Source organism: Macaca nemestrina, chromosome 9 (assembly GCF_043159975.1).
Source record: "Macaca nemestrina isolate mMacNem1 chromosome 9, mMacNem.hap1, whole genome shotgun sequence".
Lineage (NCBI taxonomy): Eukaryota > Metazoa > Chordata > Mammalia > Primates > Cercopithecidae > Macaca > Macaca nemestrina.
Window position 1 is genome coordinate 16,860,943 of NC_092133.1, and position 24,561 is coordinate 16,885,503.

At 44.7% G+C, this 24,561-nt stretch overlaps 1 protein-coding gene across 4 annotated transcripts in view; it reads left to right on the top strand.

Moving 5' to 3' along the window:
- The window catches only part of LOC105467402 (heat shock protein family A (Hsp70) member 12A), a 182,077-nt gene that overhangs the window by 9,856 nt on the left and 147,660 nt on the right, over nt 1-24,561 (top strand). For 3 of the 4 annotated variants that reach the window (XM_011716985.3, XM_011716983.3, XM_011716992.2), the window contains exon 2: nt 4,742-4,829. In XM_011716985.3, the coding sequence (XP_011715287.1) occupies nt 4,742-4,829 (88 nt within the window). Of the gene's footprint in view, nt 1-4,508; nt 4,569-4,741; nt 4,830-24,561 lie in introns of all 4 variants that reach the window. The other variant, XM_011716984.3, reaches the window with a different exon arrangement.

The following is a 24,561-nucleotide window of genomic DNA, read 5'->3' on the forward strand; positions in this document are numbered from 1 at the left end:
CTGTACCCTCTGGGGTTAAGGCTCAGCCACCACATCGGGATCAGTCCATATGATTACTATGTTTATGATAGACCCACCTTGCTTCCAAATTGAGACTTTAAGATTATACACGTCATGCCATCCTGTCTCATCTATTTTTGACAAAATGTGTCGGTGAGATTTTAGCGGTTTTTTTTTTTTTTTTTTTTTTTACAGTAGGCATCTACGAAGTCCTTTGGAATCAGTCATACTTGTGTTGATTACTAAAGTGCATCTCTTTCAATGGGGTATTTTAAAATAAGCTGTGACTTTGGATGGATATTATTGGAGGAATGGAGCTGTGATCCCTCAAACTGAGAAAAACAAGGGTATGGGAAGACTCCTTTGGCTACTTAGTGCTTTGTGACTTTTGGGGAAACTTTGCAGCACGTAATTCTAAGAACATTGTAGGAAACAGCAAAGTAGAGCCAGGCTCTTCGTTGGGGAGGGGAGTGAAGGCTGTGCTCACGTAGCTTCAGTAATGTCTGACTTGATCCTAAACACTGCGGTTGAAATGTTCCTTTAGAATGATCTTGTGCATTCCACAAAGGCATAAAATACTAAAATCTGTTTCTTTCCTTAGCCAGTAGTTCTATATTAATTCAGGAGCTATAAAACAAAGTTCAGATTGATGTCACTTTCCAACTGTGAAAGTATGTTCACCTTATGTATTGAATACAAACATTTCAACAGGTCCTGTTACCCACTGGCCTGACTGTTAACTTTTTATTAAAGTATAAAGGACCTTTGCACTTCTGTGTGTTAACTTTTGGTGGATGAAATACATATTGACAAATGTAAACACATGGATTTACTAAGCACCTAAGGTGCTCAGGTTGAAGTGCGTGTGGCTCTCACTACAGAAATAAGTTGAGAAAACTGAATTGTGAAGAATTTAGCAGTTACTGCTCAGAACAATCACATTTTAGCCCGGGTTATAATTCTCATCTCTCTGTGCATTTAACCGGCTGTGCCTTGACAGAGGAATAAGGCAACATTTAAAAAAATGCAGTCTTTTAGTTTTTGAATGCAAGCCCCAGCATCTTTACAAACCCTCTTTTATATGAAGTTAAGACAAACTTAACTAAAGGTTAAATTGTACCTTGTGAAGTCAGATGGTTTAAAATGTGCAATGGAGATCCATGTGAAGAATAAGATGTAAAGCATAGTTTTGTTGCCTCTGAACTTTGGAATTCTAGGCAGGCTTCTTGCATCATGTACAAATAAACCAAAAAGGGGCATGCAGAAGTGAAAGCAGTCCTGTGGCTGCTGTCAGATTTGACATTCATTCCACTGATGATGTGTTTGTTTGGCTTGTTTTTCTCCACTTCAAATGTTCTGTTTTTTCCCCCCTCCAGAAATATGGTGAAATGGTGTTAAAACTGTCCACGCACACTCTCACTCTGGGAGTTCATGCAGAGGACACTCAGCCTGAGGACCAGCAGCAGGCCCGCCACCCCCACCTCCCTCCCACGCAGAACGCCACCTCCCGGGCCTTCCCATCACACCCTGGCTTGCTGTGCTTCTCTGTACGAATGGGGTTTCTGTTTCCAGCCTCAATAGTCCAAGCTGTTCTCTTGGATGCAGGGGCTTAATTCAACCCCCTTTCCTCTGCCTTGACCACCGATCAAATAGGCAAAGCTACTAGAAATTGTCATGTGGCGTAATTTGCCACTTACTCTCTATTTCCCATCACAGTGTATAAATCTTTGTTTTTCCTTAAGGGACTCAGAGCCCAGGCAGAACTTTTGGGGTTATTAGTTTCATATTTTATTTAGTTCTATATTATTAAATTAAACATCTAATTATATGTGTCACTTTACACACAAAAATTTTTTTAAAAAACCCTATCAGTATGAGCAAATAGAAACACATTTAAATTCCTGGTTAAAAGACTGTCAACATGATTCTTCATATTCGGGAATTGGTTTATTTAATGAGCTTAGATTTAAAGAATTTTTTTTGCATTCTTTTTACTAAATAGGTAGATAAAAATATTATCGGTAGGAAAATACCTTTTATTATATACAGTGTATTTTGGTATAGTATGTGTTATTGCCCTAGCTGGATATCATGTATTTTCTGATAGTATTAAAATATTTTAAAATCTAAAATCCCCAGTCCCTAAATTCTAAGAAAAAAAATACTGCACATATGTTCAGCTATGGAAGTTGTACCATGACCTTTCAGAGGGTTTAGCTGCACAAAGTTCTACAGCTTTTTCAGATTTATTGCCATAAATGGTCTTGTTTTGTAGCTCAGTTCTCTGCTCTTTGTCAGTAAGTGGGCAGATGTTTTTGCCTTTTTATAAAAGTGCAGTAATAGGCATGTCTACTGCCTTTACTTCATCAGCTAGAAGAACCATATCCATGGCTTATCCTGATGACAGGTGATTCACCTGAGCTTTGTTCCCAGATTGGTAGCGGGCAACATGGCATGTCGTAAGTGGCCCTTCCCACCAACTGAATAGAAAAAGGTTTCTTTCCGATTTAGATATAAACTTACGCTTTCACCTGTCGGAGGAAAATGAAACCATCACTAACAGTTTTTATTTTGTTGGCAGGTTCATGCCTGTGACAAAGAGATTTATCCCCAGGTGAATTACTCCTTCACATTGGTGTGGCAATGACTATTTAATAAAGCTATTTATGAAAACTCCTTCAGTGTGTGGTCCCCGTTCCCACAGTGTGTCACTGCCGCCGCCAAGTGACAGGTCTGAAAAATCAGCAAATCCTAAACAATTAAGGCATCAATTCCTCCTTCCCAAACCAAGGCCCCTGCTACCTCCTAGATAAAGATAGTGTCTACTTCTGTAAGGAAGACCCTTCCCCAAATCACACTGGACCTAATGGGTGCCCCTCCAAATTCATGGTCTCTCGGAGAAGAATGGCATGGGTGATGAAGAAAAGAATTTCTTTCTCTGGATGTATAGATGTAATTTTAGGGTTGAAGGAGTGTGTGTGTGTGTGTCTGTGTGTGTTTGGTTAGTTTACCACAATCTCACACAAAAATCATACCGTACAGCAGGGAAGAAATTCTCTGTCTTAAAAATCCACCAGTCACACCAAAAATTTGTAACTCCAGGAACACACACATACTTGGGGATGTATGCAAAGACTGTTCTCTTCTGCAACCTCATTCTCGAACGGGGCTAAGAGCTTTTCAATTGCTGTGACATTTTCAGCCAGGGAAGTAGTAGTTGTTGCAGAGCAATGTTTTACAGGCAATTACTTTATATGATCAATGGAGCAATTCCCCTTCCAGAAAGGAACCAAAGCGATCTAGTTAAATCATTAAAGAGAGAAAGAGAGTGGGAGAAAGGGTTCATCTCATTAGCAGGTGCCAGTGCTGCAGGCTCCGTGGCGGCACACAATGTCACTGGCCCTTTAAGACAATGACTGCGCTCCCTCCACCACTGCCACCCCCTCCCCTGTAGCTGTTGACAGGTCTAAACCTCCCTAGCAGCCCATTGTGGCCGCAGTAGGAGGCACCTGCAGAAAATGTGCCAAAACCAGGCAGGGAGCAAGAGCTTTTCAATAAGCTCCGCAGCTGGAGAGGAGAGGCAACACTAAACAACCAGCCTGGGCCCAGGCATGTGATGGGAAAAGGGGTCAAAAACACACCTCCTATGGGCTTTCTGAGCACTGTTCGGTTCAATTTGCTGACATCTTCTAGCTGGCTTTTCTCTATTTGCTTAATATGCTGAGGTATTTAGCTTAAAAGCACTAAATGCCTCATCATGATGAGTCGTTTTCTCTTTCCCCATTTACTGTTATTAAGGACATTTTCCAGCATTTTCACTCTCTTTCTGCCCCAAACTAAGATTGTTTTCTTTCGCTCCTCTCTCGTGACTACTCACAGGCATTCTCCACCACACACCGCCTGCTTGATTTTACTCATCTTTAATTCAGGGATGAGTAAAGCTCTCCAAATTTAGGATCTGTGCTACCTTTGTCAAATACACACTCCTGACTGCTTTCGGCACGTGTGTGGATGCTGAATTCTTGCATTCCAAGTAGTAAACATGTATTGTGCATCTACTGTGTACCCACCAGTGTTCGCAGGGCTTCTAGAAATCCACAGATGAACAAGACATGCTTTTCCCCTTGTACTGTTTAGGACCCAGCAGAGGGAATGAACAGCTAATGTAACTGTGGGTTCTGGGAATCTGTTTTACACCCAGGCGCTTGTGTTTGTAATATCTACAGCCCTTTTAAGAATAAGCAGGAGTGGAAGGAGAGGACGGGGAGTACCCTGGGATGGGCTGGTGGTATATTGGCTCCGTCAAGTTTGCCTTGGGGAACCAGAGGACAGAGTCTCAGTGTCATCTCTCCAAGGTAAATAGAGAGAGAACCGGGCCTGGTTCCTCAGTTTTGGCAGCTCTTGTCTCTCCATGACTCCTGACGTGCACATAGCGCTTCCTGGTTTTTGTGATTTTCCATCTATTTTTTTCTTTCTTGATGTAGTAAGGTATTATCTCTGTCTTGCAGATGAAAACATCTGAGACTCAGGGCTAAGCACCTTGCCCAAGGCCACACAACAAGTAGGTGGTAAGTGCACAGGCCTGTCAGGGACCCAGCTCCTCTGTGCCCACCTAAATCTTTGCTTCCCTCCTGCCGGGTACTGCCTCTTCAAACTGTCAACCAGCACGAGTACGCGACTTAAGAGCGACATGGAAACAAAGCGACATTTTCACAGTGCAACTCTTTCCCCCCTCCTACAGATGGAGAGTGTTGGCGTGTACGGATTCTGTGGGTGTAAAGCAAAGAACAAAATGAAGTGTGATTCAAGGTGGGAAATAGCCGCTTCAGGTAGGAAATGAACTAATGTGTGTAAGTATCAAACTGGCCTCTGAAATAACTACCCCAGACCTCATTCCTCTCGAGAGGGACTAGGTACGTTTAAAACTGGGACGTTGAAACTTCTGCACATGTAAGATGTTTGCCAAACCACTGCTGCAAAACCTGCTTGTTCAGAACACCGGGAAGTGGGAAGAGGTTTGAGAGAATTTCAGAGGCACCCTTGAGTCAGAAAACAGATTCGTTTCCCACCTATCCAAAGCCGAGAATCGTCACTGGCCACATTCACACGCACAGATCATGCACCTAGCATCCGTCTAGCCTGCCGGCCTCCTGCTATCTTCCTGCCCTGCTCTGGTGGCCCTGGGAGATTGGCTCTGTGAGGGCCCATACAAAGGCAGGAAGAGATGGCCTCTCGCTCTTCTGGGCTTGTTTTTGCCTTAACATGTCTCTCCTCTCAGAGGACTGGTCCTCTTCCTCCTTCTTCTTCGGTGCCTCCCTCCAATTCTGGAGAAAACAAGTGGACTATTCATGTAAAAAGAGAAAGACTGAGAAAGGGAGGGGGAGATGCCACCGACAAACTCCATTGAAAGCCACTGGCTGTTCATTTACATTCACACTTTTAAAACATGTTAACTAATGATGTTAAATGGTTTGCCAAAGGTCCTGGCAGGTCAGTTGTAGAAGTGTCATTTCTGCCTAATTAGGGCTCTTGTGGCTGCCTGGGGCCTCCCAGTGCAACCGGTGACAAGCCGAGAACTGACAGCTTCAATTGCAGCCAATAGGAAGGTTGGGCTGGTCATGTTTTCCAACTCAGCCAGGTGTTTGCTGAATGGGGGAGGGGCCTGGCGAGATCTGAGCGCTTCTATGATCCTTTTTCTTTTACTGCGGCCTCCCAAGTCCTTCCCCTTTGCCTGTCTTGTCTTGTGTCAAGGTCAAGAATGGGCTTCGCTAAATCAGCAATTTGGGTTATCTCTGGGAGGCCATTAGCAATCCCCAGGCCAGACGTTTCAAGTGGTCTCAGACCCCAGATGCTAGACTTTTTTTCCTCCATAAAAATCAGAGAGTAGGAAAAGAAAGGGAATGCTTTAGGTGAAAAACAACAGTAAGAACAAAACAAAACAAAACAAAAATGAACAAAAATGCAGAAAACTACGTAGTCCTGAAAGTGTTACACTTCTGAAGACATAATAAAATTGGTTAAGGAGAAAACCATGAAAGCATCCCGATCAATGCTTTAAATATTGGAAAGAATAAAAGACTGTAGTGAAAACAAATTCTGTAGTATTCATTGGGGTCAACAGTACCTGTCACATAGTAGGTCCTCAATAAATAAATTTATTGATCTGAATTGGTTTTTCAGGAGAAAAATTATTGTCTGAGAAACAAAGAGTGATTGGTTGAGATTTTGCTCTTTTTCATGCTTGCCTTAACTCTTTCTATCATGTTCTTTGAGCTTCTCCGTTGACCATAAAATGCTTGCTAAATTGTAGTTCCACGTTATGGGTTGACATGATTATCTTGTTGTTTTGTTTTGTTTTGTTTTTAACGACTTAAGCAAAATACCATTAATTCTCAGCTCCCCCAGACTGCAGCAGCTACCACACAAAGAAGCAGTCCTATGGCAATGACAGGACATCTGTGTCCAGGATTTGGATCTGACGAACTGGCAGTTCCTGCAGGGATGACGGTACTCCCTAGTTGTGTCTGAATTGGACGCACCAGCACTTGAGCACACACAAACGCACGTGAACAGATGGAACGTGTTATGGGCCTGTTAGCCAAGGAATGACAGAATTAATCCATGGGCATTTGCGGCCAATGTTGTGTTAAACTAAAGGGAAAAAGTGAACAGGGAAAAGCCATGTTTGTTTTATGAAAATCTCAGACCCAATCCTTAGGTCTGGAAATAAGGGGTGTCTAAAACCTCACTTTAGTTCTGGAAATGAGGGGTGTCTAAAACAAAGGGCATCTGAAACTTTGGTTTTTCAGCTTCCTTTCCATGACCTCTTTCCCACCCGCTGCCTCTGTTTTCTCTAATATGGAACAGTGAAAATGGGGGCCAGCAAAACAGATTGTTGATGCCTGTTGATTTTATCAAAGGAAGGTTAGATTAAGTAAGACGGCGTAAATGAGCACACCTAGGACAATACCTGGCATATATCAGGTGGCCAGTGGCAGTGAATTCTCTCCCTGCTGTCTTGAGTTCTCGAAGGTTGGAGTCCATGCATGCCAAGCTATTTTTTCGGCCTGATAGCAGGTGAGCTACTGAGTGAAGACAGAGACTGGACACTCATTCAGCTCTGAATCTTCAGCACCTTGCATGGAAGGTACACAGGACATATTTGAAAAAGAATTAATAGAATTGACCAATAGGCTGACCTCCTGAATGGTGAATGAGCAAATTGATCTAGAGGTATTCAAAACTGTTTAGTTGACTGTCCCAAACTTTCTCAGACCTCTTCTGCCACTGACTTCCCTGAAAAGACCCTTTGCAGCTGGGCGTGGTGGCTCACGCCTGTAATCCCAGCACTTTGGGAGGCTGAGGTGGGCGGATCACGAGGTCAAGAGATCGAGACCATCCTGGCCAACATGGTGAAACCTCGTCTGTACTAAAAATACAAAGATTAGCTGGGTGTGGTGGCACATGCCTGTAGTCCCAGCTAGTCGGGAGGCTGAGGCAGGAGAATTGCTTGAACTGGGGAGGTGGGAGGTTGTGGTGAACCAAGATCGTGTCACTGCACTCCAGCCTAGCAACCCAGCGAGACTCTGTCTCAAAAAAAAAAAAAAAAACCCTTTGCATTTTTGTCCTATCCTGTTTTGTCTGTCCCTTTCAGACCGTATCACACGTTCTTTTTCCTCTTTGGTGACCTCCTTTGTCTTTCTTGCTACTCCTGTACACTGTTGTTTACTCACACTGCTTTTATTCTGAGCTCTCATTTCTCTTCTATTTCCGGTTCTAATGCCTATCTTGTCCATGCCTCCCACACTCACCTCTGACTCGGAGGCCTGATCCGCACAGCTGCGATGGATGTTTGAGCACTTTGAGGGTGAACCGTTGTCATGCGGCCTTTTTGAGTGCTAAAAAGTGACCACTTAAGATTTTCCTTGCGGTTAGTAAGATGAGTATTTTTAAATCATTCTGGAGGAGATTAGTGGTAAAGAAAACCTTCCTCAGCAACTAAATCATTTTGGAAAAATAAGCCAATTAGTCGATAAAACAAAAAACCTTTTGAAGACTTGTGAACAGAGGAAAGGACATGTGAATTACAGGTTTTCTATTTTGTGGCATTGATGTACTCCAGTAGTATTCGTGATAGCTGATTATCGCGATGGTGACCCTGGAAAGGTGAAATTATGTTCAGTTGAATATAGCCTAACCCTTCTCAAAGGATAATTTGATTTTGTTACTCCATTGTTAAGGGCTTTTTGGTGGCCTTTCGAGATCTGGCTCTGGCTTCTCTTTGACCTTGAACCCTCACTCTGGTTGTGCTGATCTGCTGACCGTCCTCCGGACATGGTAGGGTGTTTCATGCCACAGGGCCTTTGAATAAACCTTTCTTATCCTTGGAATGAATGCCTCTTCTTCCTTTTGTTCCCCTGCCAAACACATGCTATTAGGAAAGATTCAACTCCATGTCACCACCTCCACAAACTTCTCCTGACACCTCCCAAGTTAGAGTGACCTTTTTCTCTTGTGTGCCCCCCACTGTCGAACTTGATGTTCCTGTCAATAACAACAATGCTGCTAACAATGATGGTTTCCTTTCATTGAGTGCCTTTTGGTTCCAGTAAGTGTAACTGCTTTCACTTGTTAAATCATTTAAGTCCTGCCACCCTATGAAGAGGCCATTATTATAGATACAGTCGTGCATTGCTTAATGACAGGGATATGTTCTGAGAAATTCATTATTAAACAATTTCATCATTGTGTGAACATCATAGAGCGTACTTCCACAAACCTAGATGGTATAGCCTACCACACACCTAAGCTATTATATGCGGGATAGCCTGCTGCTTCTAAGCTACAGACCTGTACAGCATGTTACTATACTGAAGCTGTAGGCAGTTGTAACACAGTGGCAAGTACTTGTATATCTAAACATAGAAAAGGTACAGTAAAGATACAATATTATAATCTTATGGGACCACAGTCATATATGTGGTCTGTCGTTGACCAAAATGTCATCGTGCAGTGCATGACTGTATTTATTTTACCAATAAGGACCCTGCAGCTCAAGTGGCACGTTGGATGTCATACAGTTTCAAAGTGGTGAAGCTGGGTCCTGAACCCAGCCAGCATGACTCAACCCACATTATTGGCCGCCATGAATACAGAACCACCAAACCAACTACCTTCCATTATAAATAGCCACCATGGTGATAGGAGGGGCATTTCAGTTTTCAGTGTGTCTTCTCTAGATGGTGAGCTCCTTGAGGTTGGTGACACTCATAACTTTGTGTTCTAGTGCTTATCCTTGGGCCAGCACATGGCAGAGACTCTTTAAGTGCTGACTGGGTTTAATAAGATGGAATTGAATTGTACTGTAGTATATATGAATATATATGTATATATGCACATATCCTCTCCCCGGCCCTCTTGCTCTTTATGTGTATGCATATACTTATATACATGTTTAATAGGTTTTTATATATATTTTGTATATGTACATATATGCATTTTGTTTTTGAGATAGGGTCTTGCTCTGTCCCCCATGCTGGAGTGCAGTGGTGTGATCACGGTTTACTACAGCCTTGACCTCCCGGGCTCAAGGGGTCCTCCCAGCTCAGCCTTCCAAGTAGCTAGGACTACAGGCATGCACCACCACGCCTGGCTAATTTTTGTATTTTTTGTAGAGATGGGGTTTCACCATGTTGCCTGGTTCTCAAACTCCTAGGCTCGAGTAATCCACCCACCTTCGCTCCCAAAGTGGTGGGATTACAGATGTGAGCCACCGCAACCAGCCCATATATACATATGTAACATATACATATACATCTATGCACACAAATTAGCATAATATGTATATATGTGCATAAATTAACATTTTCTATATAAAGATGGCAAGAGAGGCAGGCAGAGAAAGAATCAGTTGCAGTCTGGAGGAATATACGTGTGTTACTTGGTTTCTCTGACTTTAAATTCTCTGTTAATCTATATTCCTGTAAAGTAGATTATAGCATGTATCTTGGCCTATATGTTTCTAAAGACAAACCTCTAAGCTCTTAAAGTTCTGCCATGGTGTGTGTCATGGTACATTTAAGTCAGAAAGCCCATTAGGGGCCGGGTGCGGCGGCTCAAGCCCGTAATCCCAGCACTTTGGGAGGCCAAGACGGGCGGATCACGAGGTCAGGAGATCGAGACCATCCTGGCTAACCCGGTGAAACCCTATCTCTACTAAAAAATACAAAAAACTAGCTGGGCGAGGTGACGGGCACCTGTAGTCCCAGCTACTCGGGAGGCTGAGGCAGGAGAATGGCGGGAACCCGGGAGGCGGAGCTTGCAGTGAGCCGAGATCGCACCACTGCACTCCAGCCTGGGCGACAGAGCGAGAAAAAAAAAAAAAAAAAAAAGCCCATTAGAGGAGGAGGATGCCTGGCTAGAATAGCTAGAATAGTGTTCTTGAGTTTTTCCATGTATGTTGTGTCAGGTAGGAAGATGACAAGTCCTATTTTGTTCTTGTGTGATTCCTCATCATTCAGTCCCTGCAGGCTGAGCTTGTTCATGGTGGTGAACATGAGTTTTGTTCTTTGCCAGGAGCGCCCACCAGTGCCCATAACGCCCTCCCAGAATGTGCTGGGCAGTGTGTTTAGGGTAAGACTGACTAATGACCCTACACTGAGAATGGCCTCAGCACAAACCCAAAAGGCTCTGCTAGGGCTCAGAGGCAGCCACGAGATTTGGAGAGCTGGATGACAGTTCACTAAGAGAATTCAAGCTGTCAGTCCTCCTGCGTACCCTTTGGATTCTATTCTGATGCTGTTGCTTGTAGAGGGAAAAAGTTCATGTGCCATTTATATACAAGTGCCCATTTGACATTGAGTGAGTGACATTTATTTTGCCCTATATGAACATAAAATCTGTTTTAAAATCAGATTCTAGAACTTTAAAAGGGTTCTTATGTATTTTTCTGAAGTAACTCAGTGACCGTAGGTGAGCCCGCCCCACCTGGCCTGGTGGGTGACCCTTTTCCTGCCCCCTCACCGGTTCTGCTTCTTGCTCCTCTCTCTGCGCCTTGGCTCCCCTTCCCAGAACCCTTCCTCTTGGCCTTGCCAAATCCTGCCCATCCTTTGAGAACCTCTTATGCCCATGGCTGTCTTACCCCTTCCTGCTTTGCTGTGGTATCCGTTGGTCTGTTCTCGTGCTGCTAATAAAGACATACAGGAGACTGGGTAATTTATAAAGGAAAGAGGTTTAAGGGACTCACAGTTCCACATGGCTGGGGAGGCCTCACAATCACGGTGGAAGATGAAGGAAGAGCAAAGGGACTTTTTACATGGCGGCAGGAAAGAGAGCTTGTGCGGGGGAACTCCCATTTATAAAACCATCATATCTCATGAGACTTACTCACTACCATGGGAACAGTATGGGGGAACCACCCCCATGATTCAATTATCTCTACCTGGCCCCGCCCTTGACACGTGGGGATTATTACAATTCAAGGTGAGATTTGGGGACACAGATTTGGGCTGTGGGGACACAGCCAATCGATACCTGGCATATGCAATCTGATCACCCCTTCCAAACTTCTCTCTTAAAAATGCAACACTCTGACAGCATGTGGAGGCTTGGATGGAAACATGGTAAAAATTAAGACATTGTTTCTCACACTTTGGCACCAAAGTGATACAAATCCCAGAGATGAGGCAACTAGTGTTTCTGCCAGAATGGAATGTCCTTGACATTTTCTGTTGTTTTTAAATATTTGCAACTATTTATTGTTCTTCCGTAAAAACCAGAATTTGTGGTTGTCTATATAAAAGTAATGTTCTAAAGTGTGCCTTTGTGTGTCCTTGATGCAGGACCGGCTCGGACTTGTGACCTGTGCAGTCACACAAGGCCCTGCATGTGGTTTAATGCTCCACTGTCACCATCTTGAAATTCTTAATACCTTGAACGAGGGGTCCTGTATTTTTGTTTCAGGCTGGGCCCAGCAAATTACATAGGTGATCCTGCCTTTGGGGTTCTGCAAGGCCCCTAACCGTGAAGCATGCATCGAGTTACAGCTTTAAATCTTAACATGACTTCATGTGTTATGACCCACCCGGGACAGTGCAGGAAGCTGGGTGCCCTTTAAAAAAGGAGTCTGGGCTGAAGGAGATGGAGAGGTAGGAAGGGTTGTGGGTCCTGAATGCCAGCTTTGCCAGGGCCATGCCTCGCAGCCATGTCCTTACTGCCTGTCTACCACAGGCCAGGAGGTGAACAGTCATTCTGTAATTCACCTGCAGTAACACTCTTTTGAGAGTTCTGTTTTTCACTTGGAACTGCCAAGTCATTTGGTGAAGATTTCCTGCTTGTTTGAAGTCCGCAGAGAAAAACCGCTAATGAAACATACCACATTTGGAAATGAACTTTTTAAAGTATGTATCCGTAAGTTCTTATTCCAGCTCTTCCTTTTATTTTATAAATGCCTGTCTTCTTTCAAAAGGGACTTTCAGGCATAGGTATAACAACATAATAAGAACAATACATTTGAGAAACAGGACTGAAAAGAAACTAGGGCAAAGTCAGGGGTCAGGTTGGATCACAAATGCATACCACGAGGTCTTACTGAATTTTAATTTACAAATGCCGGTCAGCTTCCCAGCAGCAGAACGAAGGAAGGCAGTTGTTCGTATCTATATGCAACAGAAGGGTGGGGCGGAAAGCAGCTCACAATTTGGCTTGCACCGTCCACCGCAGAGAATTGAGAGATGTCTTGGGAACATGAGTGGGGCTTTCCGGGAATCTGTTTACCTGAGGCACTAAGTCCTCTCTCCCTTGGACATCCCCAGATAGTCCAGCATGAAGCTTTATTTGGAGAAGAGGGGCAGTTTGGAGCACTTCATGATGTCTTGTCACCCAGTTTGTCCTACAAATGCCTTCAAACTGAGTGGGACTTGAGCAAACAACATCTAGAGCTTCACTCCTCCCCGCCACTGCGCTGGCCCTGCAGTGTTGTGTGTTGGTGGCTCCAGTGACATGGCAGTGGCGGTGAGCCCAGCACTGGCAGTGTTGGTGACACTCATGCGGTGGTGGTGGCAACAGCACTGGCAGTGTCTGTACCAGCAGGAGAGGTAGCACCAACACCTCCAAAGTGGATGCGGCAGCATCACAGTGGCCGCAGGGGCCAATCGGCTGCAGTCGGTGTGGAAGCAGTGGCCGGGAGTGGCCCAGCAGGGGCTCTGCCAGCAAGGGCGAGCCCTGCAGATGACTCCATGGATGACAGAAGCTTGGACACGAGAGACCTTGGAGAGCCTTATCCCAGGAGGTGCTTGAGGCTCCCCCTTGAGGAAGATCTCTCCAGTGATGGGGGAAGTTGGAACCAAAGAAAGCTCCTTATGTTGTCAAGATGTCCCTTTTTTAGCCTTAGGATACTGTGACCCCTGAAGGTATTAATGATGTTCTAGAGCATTTGAAAGACAACAACCAACTAACTGGTTAAGCGCAGCTCAGTTTTTCCCTAGTGTGGGTGGCTGAGCACACATTCATTCATTCAGTGATTCATTCAGCCAACATCTGCGGAACCCCTGCTGGCTTCTGGAGTCAGATTGCTGGGATCTGAATCTGGCTTGCCACCTACTAGTCTATGACCTCGAGCAAATGGTGTGATTCCTGTAACACCCAGTTTCTGGGTATGGTGTAATATGAAATGTGAATTACTGAGTATCCACCTCACTGGGTTTTAGGAGAATCAAATGCATGTCAAGTGTTTAACATGGTGCCTGGCACAGATTAAGCATCCAAGAAGTGTGAGTTATGATTAAAGGCTGTGAGACGTACAAAGAGCCACGTAGTTCCCCATTCATTCAAGTATTGCTTGTCCATATAAGGAAATGCTACCTAGCGCAACTCCAGAAGGCTACACGTTAACTGGGGGTATCACACGGTAGATAAATTATGGGTGATTTGATTTATTTATCTGCTTTTTAGGATTTTTCCAGTGTATGTGAACTGTTTGTGAGATTTTAAAACAGAAGGAAAACAACCCCATTTGCCCTTCCCTTTGGTACTTCTGTGACACCCGTGTCATCCATCAGTTCCCATGCAGGCAGGGACAGTGACACTCACGCATCTGTAGATGGCTCAGACTCTCAGAAGCTTGTTTCTTAGAGGATCTGCTCGTAGTTTCTGGCTTTTATGTTTCATTCATTCATTCATTCATTCAAGAAATACTTATTAAGCACTTTCTATCTGCCGGGCACATTGATAAGTTCTGGTGAGTGAAAACCAATGACTCCCTTGATGGAGCTGGTAATTTACCAATAATTAAATAAATATGTCACGACAGATGGAAGTGAGATGAAGGCAAGGAACGTGGTGCTATGAAGGTGGACAGCAGAGATGAAGGTGGAGGGAGGCACGGAGGCTTCCCTGGGAGGTGATGGGAAAGCTGAACTGTGAAGGTGCATAGGAGTTGTTGGGTATGTATGAGGATGGGGAATGTGCAGTCCAGACAGAGGAGTAGAGTTGACAGCCCTTCACGTATCTGTAGGTGGCTTCTCCCCAGGAGCCTTTCTGTTGTATTCCTGCCTTCTTCAGCTTTTCTGCCTGGGATGTGGTTTCACAGCCTGTTTTCATTCTGAGATCCAGTTTGTTCGCATCCTCCTTTTTCAATAGCAATTTTATTGAGCTATAATTCACATGCCATACAATTCACTCAAAGCGTACAATTAAATGATTTTTAGTGTATCACAGAATTGTGCAACCATCACCATGATCAATGTTAGAACATTTTCATCGCCCCAAAAAGAAACCCTCATACCCATTAGCAGCAGCCACTCCTCATTTCCCCCACCAATCCCAGCCCTGGGAAACCAGTAATCGCTTTTAGTCACTATAGATACACCTGTTCTGGACATTTTTTATAAATTGAATCATACAGGATGCGTTCTTTTGTAACTTCTTCTTTCATTTAGCATTATGTTTTTAAGGTTCATCCATATTGTAGCATGTATCAGTACTTTGTTTGTTTGTTTGTTTTTGAGACAGAGTCTTTGCTCTGTCACCCAGGCTGGAGTGCAGTGGCACAATCTAGGCTCACTGCAACCTCTGCCTCCCAAGTTCAAGCAATTCTCCTGCCTCAGCCTCCCAAGTAGCTGAGACTACGGGCACAAGCCACCACACCCTGGTAATTTTTTGTATTTTTAGTAGAGATGGGGTTTCACCATGTTGACCAGGCTGGTCTTGAACTCCTGAGCTCAAGTGATCCTCCCATCTAGGCCTCGCAAGGTGCTGGGATTATAGGCATGAGCCACCGCACCTGGCCACTTCATTGTTTTAAATTTACTTATGTTGTTTTTGAGACAAGGTCTCACCCTGCCACCCAGACTAGAGTCGAGTGGTGCAATCACAGCTCGCTGCAGCTTCGACCTCCTAGGCCCAAGTGATTCCCCCACCTCAGTCCCCCAGTAGCTAGGACTACAGGTGTGCACCACTACACCCAGTTAATTTTTTTATTTCTTGTAGAGATGGGGTTTTGCCATGTTGCCTAGGCTGATCTCACACTCCTAGGCTCAAATGATCTGCCTGCCTCGGCCTTCCAAAGTGCTGGGATTGGCCGGGCGCAGTGGCTTACACCTGTAATCCCAGCACTTTGGGAGGCTGAGGCAGGCAGATCACAAGGTCAGGAGATCAAGACCATCCTGGCCAACATGGTGAAACCCCATCTCTACTAAAAATACAAAAATTAGCCAGGTGTGGTGGTGCATGTCTTTAGTCCCAGCTACTCAGGAGGCTGAGGCAGGAGAATTGCTTGAACCAGGAGGCGGAGGCTGCAGTGAGCTGAGATCGTGCCACTGCACTCCACCCTGGGCAACAGAGCAAGACTCCGTCTCAAAAAAACAAAAACAAAAACAAACAAAAAAACACAAAGTGCTGGGATTACAGGTGTGAGCCACTGCGCCAGGCCAGTCCTTCACTTTTTATTGCTGGATAATGATAATATTCCATTGTATGGATAGATCATAGTTTGTTTGTCCATTAGTCAGTTGATGGATGTTTGGGTTGTTTTCATTTTGGGGCTATTATGAATAAGGTTGATATGGACCAGTTTGTGTGTGGGCATATTTTTTTTGCTTTTCTTGTGTATATCTTAGGAGTGGAATTGCTAGGGCATATGGTAACTCTAACCTTTCGAGGAACTGCTAAACTGTTTTCCACAGTGGGTATGCATTTTGTATTCTTACCAACGGTGTATGAGGGTTCTTATTTCTCCACATCATTTCCAACACTTTGCATTTTCTGTCTTTTTTATTATAGTCATCCTTGTGGGTGTGAAGTGGTATTTCATTGTGTTTTGATTGGCATTTCACTGATACCTTATGATGCTGGCACCTTTCAATATACTTACTGGACATTTGTATATCTTCTTTGTAGGTATATCTGTTCAGGTTCTTTGTCCATTTTTCAATTGGGTTATATCTTGTTATTGATTTGTAAGAGTTCTTTTATTTTAGATACAACTCCCTTATCAGATATATTATTTGCAAATATTTTTTTCCCATTCTGTGTGTTGATGATGTCCTTCAAAGCATGAAGGTTTTTAATTTTTATTAAGTCCAGTTTATCCATATTTTTCTTGTTACATGTGGTTTTGGTGGCATATCTAAGAAGCCATTGCTAACATAAGGCCATGAAGACTTGTATCTGTATTTCTTCTTTCCTCTCGTAAGAGTTTTATGGTTTTACCTCTTACGTTTTGGCTTTTTGTCCATTTAGAATTGATTTTTGTATATGGTGTGATGTAAGGGTTCAACTTCATTGTTTTACATGATATCCAGTTGTCCCAGCACCATTTAGTGAAAAGACTATTCTTTCCCCACTACATTGTCTTCATCCCCTTGTCAAGAAGCAATGGACTATACATGTGAGGGTTTATTTCTGGACCCTGAAATTCTGTTCCATTGATCTGTCTGTCTATCCCTATACAAATACCACACTATCTTGATCACTATGGTTTTGTGGTGAGTTTTGAAATCAGAAAGTGTGAATCCTCCAACTTTGTTCTTCTTTTTCAAAATTGTTTTGTTTATTCTGTGTCCCTTGCATTTCTATGTGAATGTAGGGACCGTGTTGAGACTGTAGATCAATTTGGGGGGTATTGCCATTTTAACAGTATTAAAAATCTTCTCATCCATGAACATGGATTACGTATGTCTTCTTTAATGTCTTTCAACAGTGTTTTGTAGTTTTCAGAGAATAAATTTTTCACTGCTTTTGTTAAATGCATTCCTAAATATTTTATTCTTGTGATGCTATTGTAAAGGGAATTGTTTTCTTAATTTTATTTTTGGATTGTTCATTTCACATCCCTTTTAAAACGTGGTCCCTGGAACCATCAGACTAGCACTGAACAGAGTGGGATGTTCACTTCAAACTTGTGGATATGATTCTGTACTATAACCTCAGACAAAGTTAAGCTTTTTGTGGAAGAGGTGAGTTGGGGTTGGGTGGTTGGCACACTTAACAGAGCACCATTGACTCATGTCAACAAAACCGCTCACACCTTTTTAAGTCTTCTGCTGCTAGGCCATGCCTTCCTTATTCTATACCTGGGCAAGTAGCTCTTGGGTGCCAAAAATAGCACCTTACCCTTTCCATTGCATATTCTTGGATCCAGGCCATTTCTTCTAGTCTAGGAGTGAGAGTGATTTGGATGCTGATTCTGACCCTGGGTCATGACGTCTTTGTTACCAGCCTATTCACGAATGCAATAAACATGGCCTCTTTATTTTAATTCAAGCCAGTGATAAAAATGTCCAATGGGACCTTGCAAAGGATAGAGGCTTGAAGTCCTGAATTCAGAACCTCTCTCTGGGAACATTAAATTGTAGCCTCTGAAGAACAGTATCCAATGAGTCCCCAAGCCATCCAATGGTCCACACACCAAATTCATATCAACCCCATTGAACTTATCAGATGCCCTACTGAATTCATAAACTCTTGATCTCCCTCATTTCTATTGGTTTCTTAATCCTATCAAGGAAGGAAACAAGATTCATTTGAAAAAGTATTTTATCTGTGAACCCACAGTGGGTCCTGGTGGTTCCTGCTTTCTGTATGTTCATAAACCACAAATCCCCTCTAACAAGCCATTGCTGAATTGTTTTCATTAGCCAGTTGTTCTCGTATTGTAAGAGAATTAACCTCAGATGGAGAAGCTGAGGATCACCGAAGGGAAGGTCAGACATAAGACTGGTAAGTGTGAAGGGAAGACTAGAACCCAAAGCTTATCGTGGTGTGTCTTGTGCTTCCTCCACTGGTAATGGAGAGAGACAGTTCCCATATGGACACTTGAGCAAGTGTGGATGTGGGAAGAAACTCAGTTATCCACGTCCTATGTCCTCAGATAAACCCAGGTGTACTACTTACTTTACACAAAGTGAAATACTACTGCTCTATACAAAGTGATATAAGTGCCTTAGTGAACACCAGAAGACAGGCACAGCACACAAAGGTGTCTTTTAAATCACAGTTGTGATTTCATATTACCTCATTTAATTCAGATTCCTCTTGGGCCTGGATTATCTGGATTGCATTAATTCAACAAGCACCTACTCATGTTTTTTCAGGCCCCATGGCAGACTCTGATTCTGAGCTGTAAAGGGCATAGTCCCTACACTGTGGGAGCTCCCTGTCCGACAGGGAAGGTTGACAGGTGAGTCCAGCACTGTGATGCCCTTGGTGGGTGCTGTGATAGATGGTGACTTGCTGTGCCATCCCCTGAGGTCCAGGCTTTCCTCTCATGCAGTCAGGATGGCACGTGACACAGGTAGATCAGCGTGGAACCACAAACCAGTTAACAGATAATGATTTCACGTCTATCATGTGCTGAGCATGGTTCTGCACATCATTATGCAGCAATGGATAAAAGTACAAATCCCTGCCCTCATGGGGCTTCCATTCCAGTGTATGTATGTGTGTACACGTGCAAATCTGAACAAATACGTTAAATGCTAAGTGGTATAGAGAAAAAATAAAGCTGGATGGGGAATAAAGAATGATGGGCTAGAAATGAGGTTAGCATTTAAAACAGGGGTTCTGGGGAGGCCTCCTGAGAAGGTGGCAACTGAGCAGCAGCCTGAGGAAGGTGGCTGATCAAGCCATGTGGCTGTCCAATGGAGGAGCGTCCCAGGCCGAAGGAGGGGCTGTGCTAAGGTCCTGAGGGAGGAGGTGCCTTGTGTGTTAGAGGCCCAGCAAGGAGGCCACTTAGCTGGGAGATGAGGCCACATAGGGCCTTATAGACCCTGGCAAGGACTCCAGCTTCTCCTCTGAGGTGGGAAGCCAGGGTCTTGAGAGGGTCTTGAGAGGGAGAGTGACATGATCTTACATTCTTTACTTATATTTTTGAAAGATCCCAAAGGTTATGTTGGGAATAGACTTTGGTAGGAAGTGGGGTGGCGAGAGGAGAGGAAGCGATTATGAAGATGTAGATGGAGATGGAACAGATGTGAATTTAGAGGAGGGGGTGGAGGGGTGAGAAGCAGACAGATTTTGCAGGGGTGCAGGGGGAGGCCATAGGATTTCTGGGGACTGGATATGGTTGTGAAAAAGAGAGGAGTAAGGATGATGCTGGCATTTTGAAGGGTGGAGTCATCAATATGACATGCCGGCAACTGGAGGAGGAGGAGCGTGTTTGGGGTGGGACCTGCTGATTTGGAGATCAGGTGTTTGTTTGGGGGTTTGTTTATTAGAGTTACCTGTTAGACTGCAAGTGGAGATACGGTGAGCTCAGACCAGAAATGTCAACGTGGACTCATTAGCATATAGATGGTACTGAACACCAAGAAAGCTGAAGAGATTCCCCAAGGGAAGAGTGTAGATGGGAATGAGGGATCTGAGGACTAAAGCCTGGAGCATTGTCACATTTAGAGCCACAGCGATGAGGTGCAACCAGTGAAAAAGTCTGAGATGCTATGCCGGGAATGAATAAGACAAGCAGGAGGATGTGGTATCCTAGAAGGCAAATGAAGAGGAGAGGGTGGTGACTGGCCATGTCTGATGAGGGCTGAGAACTGATGCAAAGTCATGGCCATGTGAGCATTCCATTGGTGGAAACAGCAGGCAGGTAACACTTGGCTTCCACAGGGTCAGTGTAACTGCATCCCTGCCAGGTGATCACAGTGACTGTCTCCTGCACAGATCTTGAACTCCATGCCTGTCCTACCACCCTATCATGGTCCCTAAAAATGGCAAAATTAATCTCTTTCCCTTTGGTACCCTCACATCAACAAGTATGTTGCTGTTCAAGAAGTTTGTCAAAGTACAGAAACTGTATTATTTGTCTCTTATTTTTCCTTGATTTTTAATTTTTTAAAATATTTTGCTGATCAAGTCGTATTTGTCTAATTCTAATGGTACTGACTCAGTACAACCCATTTTTACCAACTAAAAACACATAAATTGGCCGGGCACAGTGGCTCACGCTGGTAATCCCAGCACTTTGGGAGGCCAGGTGGGCAAATCGCTTGAGCCTAGGAGTTTGAGATCAGCCTGGGCAACATGGTGAAACCCCATCTCTACAAAAAGTACAAAAATTAGTCAGTCATGGTGGCATGTGCCTGTAGTCCCAGCTACTCAGGAGGCTGAGATGGGAGGACTGCTTGAGCCCAGGAAGTTGAGGCTGCAGTAAGCCGAGTTTATGCCACTGCAGTCCAGCCTGGGCAGCCCTGTCTCAAAAAACAAACAAAAACCAAAAAAATCCTATAAGTTGTTTACAAACATGTACAGCTACATACAGATTCCTTTATGAGGTGCATTTCCAGTATACATATCATACAGTAATATGATTTTCCCATGTTGCCATTGTTCTCTGAATCAGTCTTAACCCACCTATCATAGCCTGTTCAGGCTGCTGCAGCAAAATACTTTAGGCTGAGTAATTTACAAACAACAGATATTTATTGCTCACAGTTCTGGAGGCTGGGAAGTCCAAAATCAAGACACCAACTGATTTGGTGTCTGGTGAGGGCTCATTCCTCATAGGTGTTGCCTTCTGTGTGTCCTCACGTGAACAAACTCTGTCAACTCTCTTTTATAAGGACGTTAATCCCGTTCACAAAGACTCCACCCTCATGACTCAGTCACCTCTCAAAGGCCCTACCTCTTAATACAAGCACATTGGGAATTAGATTTCAACATAAGAATTTTGCAGGGACACAAATACTCAGACCAGGGAACCCTCCTATGTAAAGTGCAAGGGGAATTGTCCGTTCTGCCCTGTCTGTTGTGGGTAGGGGTTGGGGGACCCAGGGAATCTAAGAAGTGGAGCCATCTAGATCAGAGGGGTGCAAGGGCTCCTCAGGTGAATGATTGGCATTTGGGGCAGAAAGGAAGGCAAAGGCCGAATCTCAGAACTGGGAAAATGCAGGTGATTTTGGGACCAGTGAATAAGCAGGGTGTCATGGGATGCAGGGCTTGGGGTTGCTGCTTGTGAACAAGAGGAAAAGTCAAGGGTTTCCCTTGTGGAGCATCTGTCTTAGGGAGAATGGGACCAATGGAGACAGACACATGGGAACATCAGAGAGGCCCAGAGAGACAGGAATCCAGTGAGAGAGAGTGGCAGGGGCTGCAAAGGGTTAACAGAGCAGGTCAAAGGTACAAGCCTGGAAGCAGGAAGGGTGCCCTTAGGTGCGATGATTGCTCCTGGAGACACACTGGGATGTGTTGGGGGTAAATTTCTCACCATTTGACATCGGTTATTTTCCTTTTATTTAAAATTCTTACCAAGACAGATTTTGATTTTTATACTCACTAATGGAACAGAACTGTGATTTAGGGATCACATACTCCTATGTCCCTTGTTCTAACATATCTCTGACAGTTACATTTTTCCCTCTGGGGCATCAGACCACTGTGTCAGTGTGTTGTGGGGACGTGCTGTGGTCTTTGCTTTGGTGGGGACAGCACATAGAGATGTAACTGTATCCCCCTTCCATACATCACTGCCATTACGGTTTGCATGAAGCAGCTGAGCAGAGCAGGGAAAAGAACCAGTGGGTGACCCAGGACACTACTACAGGGTAGACCTGACTGTGGGGCAGGCCCAGAGTCTATCTCGCTGGGCTGGGGCACAATCCTACAGGGACCAAGAGAGACAATCTGTGATGTAACTGCATCCCCCTTCCATGCATCACTGCCATTATGGCTGGCATCAAGCAACTCAGCAGAGCAGGGAAGAGAACCAGTGGGTGACCTGGGACACCACTAGGTCTGGCTGTGGGGCAGGCCCAAAGTCTACCTCGCTGGGTTGGGGCACAATCTTACAGGGGCCAAGGGAGACAACCTACCAAGGCTTGTAGGTCCCTGATTGTGACAGAGTTCATATGCCAGGTTGAGGAGTTGAGACTTGATTCTGTAGCTCAGGGAGAACCATCCAAGTTCTCAAGGAGAGGGTAAGGTGGTCAGGTGTCTTCCTGTTTCGAGAGACCCCTACTGGCAATGTGTGGCCAGGAAAAGGTGGGAGGCAGGGAGGCCAGACAGGAGGCTGATGTAGTCGCCCAGGTGAGACACGATCACTCCTAACCCAGGTCAGAGACCCTGGAGAGGAAGAGGAAGCTGGAGGGGAGAGCGTCATTGTAAGGTCAGGCAACAGGAATCTGCGCCTAATTGGAGGTGGCATATGATCCAGGATGTCTGCCAGGTGTCTGACCGGGGCAACTGAACTGCTGTGGCTGCTCTCAGTGTCCAGACAGAAAGCAGTGAGATGGTCTTGCATCATCTTCATGTTTGCAGATTATCTTGACTGACCCACATTCTTCATGTTTGCAGATTATCTTGACTGACCCACATTCTTTAAGCAGAGAGGTTTTTTTGGGGAGTTGGGGGTGACGAGCCTGAAATATTTTAACAATGGCAGTGATTCTCCGCTTCTCTTCATTCTGTTGGCAGCCTGACACCCATCGCTAGGGTTGTGGAGCGCAGAGAAATCTTAAATAGAGGATCATTATGTGTAGGTGTGAATATGCCATGTCCCCCCCACCCCCCACTGGATTTCCTCTGCCAGAGCCTTGAACAGAGTGAATAGAAGACCAGCTTGTCCCTGAACTTGACGGCATCAGGAGTAGCTCCACTAAGGTCACCGCAGAAGGCTGTGCCAGGGGTTAGTGCCCAGCACAGAAGCCGGCACCTTGTTCCCTATTGTTTCCGGACTGCCATTGTTTTAATTAAGCTGACTTTGTAGCCAGGGTTCATTCACTACAGACAAAGCCTCTGTTAGACAAAATTAGATCTCAGAAGCTTCTAGAGAGCGAGGGTGGTGGAATCACAAGCCACAGGCGGTAGAAGTTTCGATTCTAAATCCCCAGGGGAAAAACAGCAAATGGGTTTCTCCTTTTGTTAATTGTAAAAAAGTAATAATTAAATATGAAGTAAATCTGTATGGTGGGGTGGGGGTAAGGGGTATAGGTTGCAAGAATGATTCATTCTTTCTGCCTAAGAAATACAGCTTAGAGTTAATCCAGATGATTCTGGCAAACTGTAGATTTCATGTTTCCACATTTGACAGCATAGTTGATAAATAAGGAAGAACGATTTGAAACGTGATGTCATGCCTGGAGCTGCTGATTGTTTTAACACAGCTCAAGGATTGATTTCCCCACCAGAAAAATAAACTTAGCCTCAATCCAACCCTGAGCAAAGGTGTTGTTGGAAGCGTTTTGTAACCCAGAGCATAAAAAGTCATCTTTTAAACCAGAAACTGGCGAGGGCTCCAGGCAATTTTACCCTCTGGTATTTCTTATTAGGAAGACTTTTGTCACCCTTAAAAGAAGGAAAAACCCCATTTAAAAAAATCATGAGTGGCAGATTTTCAGGGAGACTGTGCAGCTGCAACCACCGGAATTGGATGTCGGGTCTGTTTGACATGAGCAGGACGGTGCCGGTTAAGCTTTCAGGAGCTGTGTGTCTCGCCAGCTTTGGGTTAGGAAGTCAGGTGCGTGAGTCACATGGCGCCTCCTCTGCTCGCTCCTTCAGTGACATGATTTGGGTGCTGTGAAGTCTGGGGTTGGAGCTGCTAAAAACTCCGGGCCTCAGAGAAAAGGTGGAGAATGCATTGATCAAACTATAATTTAGAACATCATTGCCTGGCACATGACCAACATTCTCTGCTCCGTGTGCAGGATGCCGGAGACCAGGCCAGGCATCCTCTGCCTCTGGGGATGGCAGCTGAGCAGGAAGAACAATGGTTTCGGGAATGTGTACAGTCGCTCCTCTGTCAGGCGCCAGATGATACGAATGTGGCAGAAAGAATGGCTGATTTGGAGCTGGAAGGTCAGCAGTTGCTGAGTAATCAGGCTGAGTAAGCCAGTGGCCTTTTGCATGAGGGCTGAGACTTCAGTTCTGGTATGCCACTCACTCTCTCTGCGGCCAGCGTGTGAGTTCCTTCCCTTCTCCAAGCCTCAGTTTCCTCTCCCATAAGAGGAGGAAGTAGCACGCACCAGAGACGATGCGTGGGCTTTGATGGAGGTAATGCACCTGCACAGCTCAGCACGGAGTCTGGCCCAGTCAGTGCTCAGTGAGGGTTTGTTCCAACCCACAGCCCGG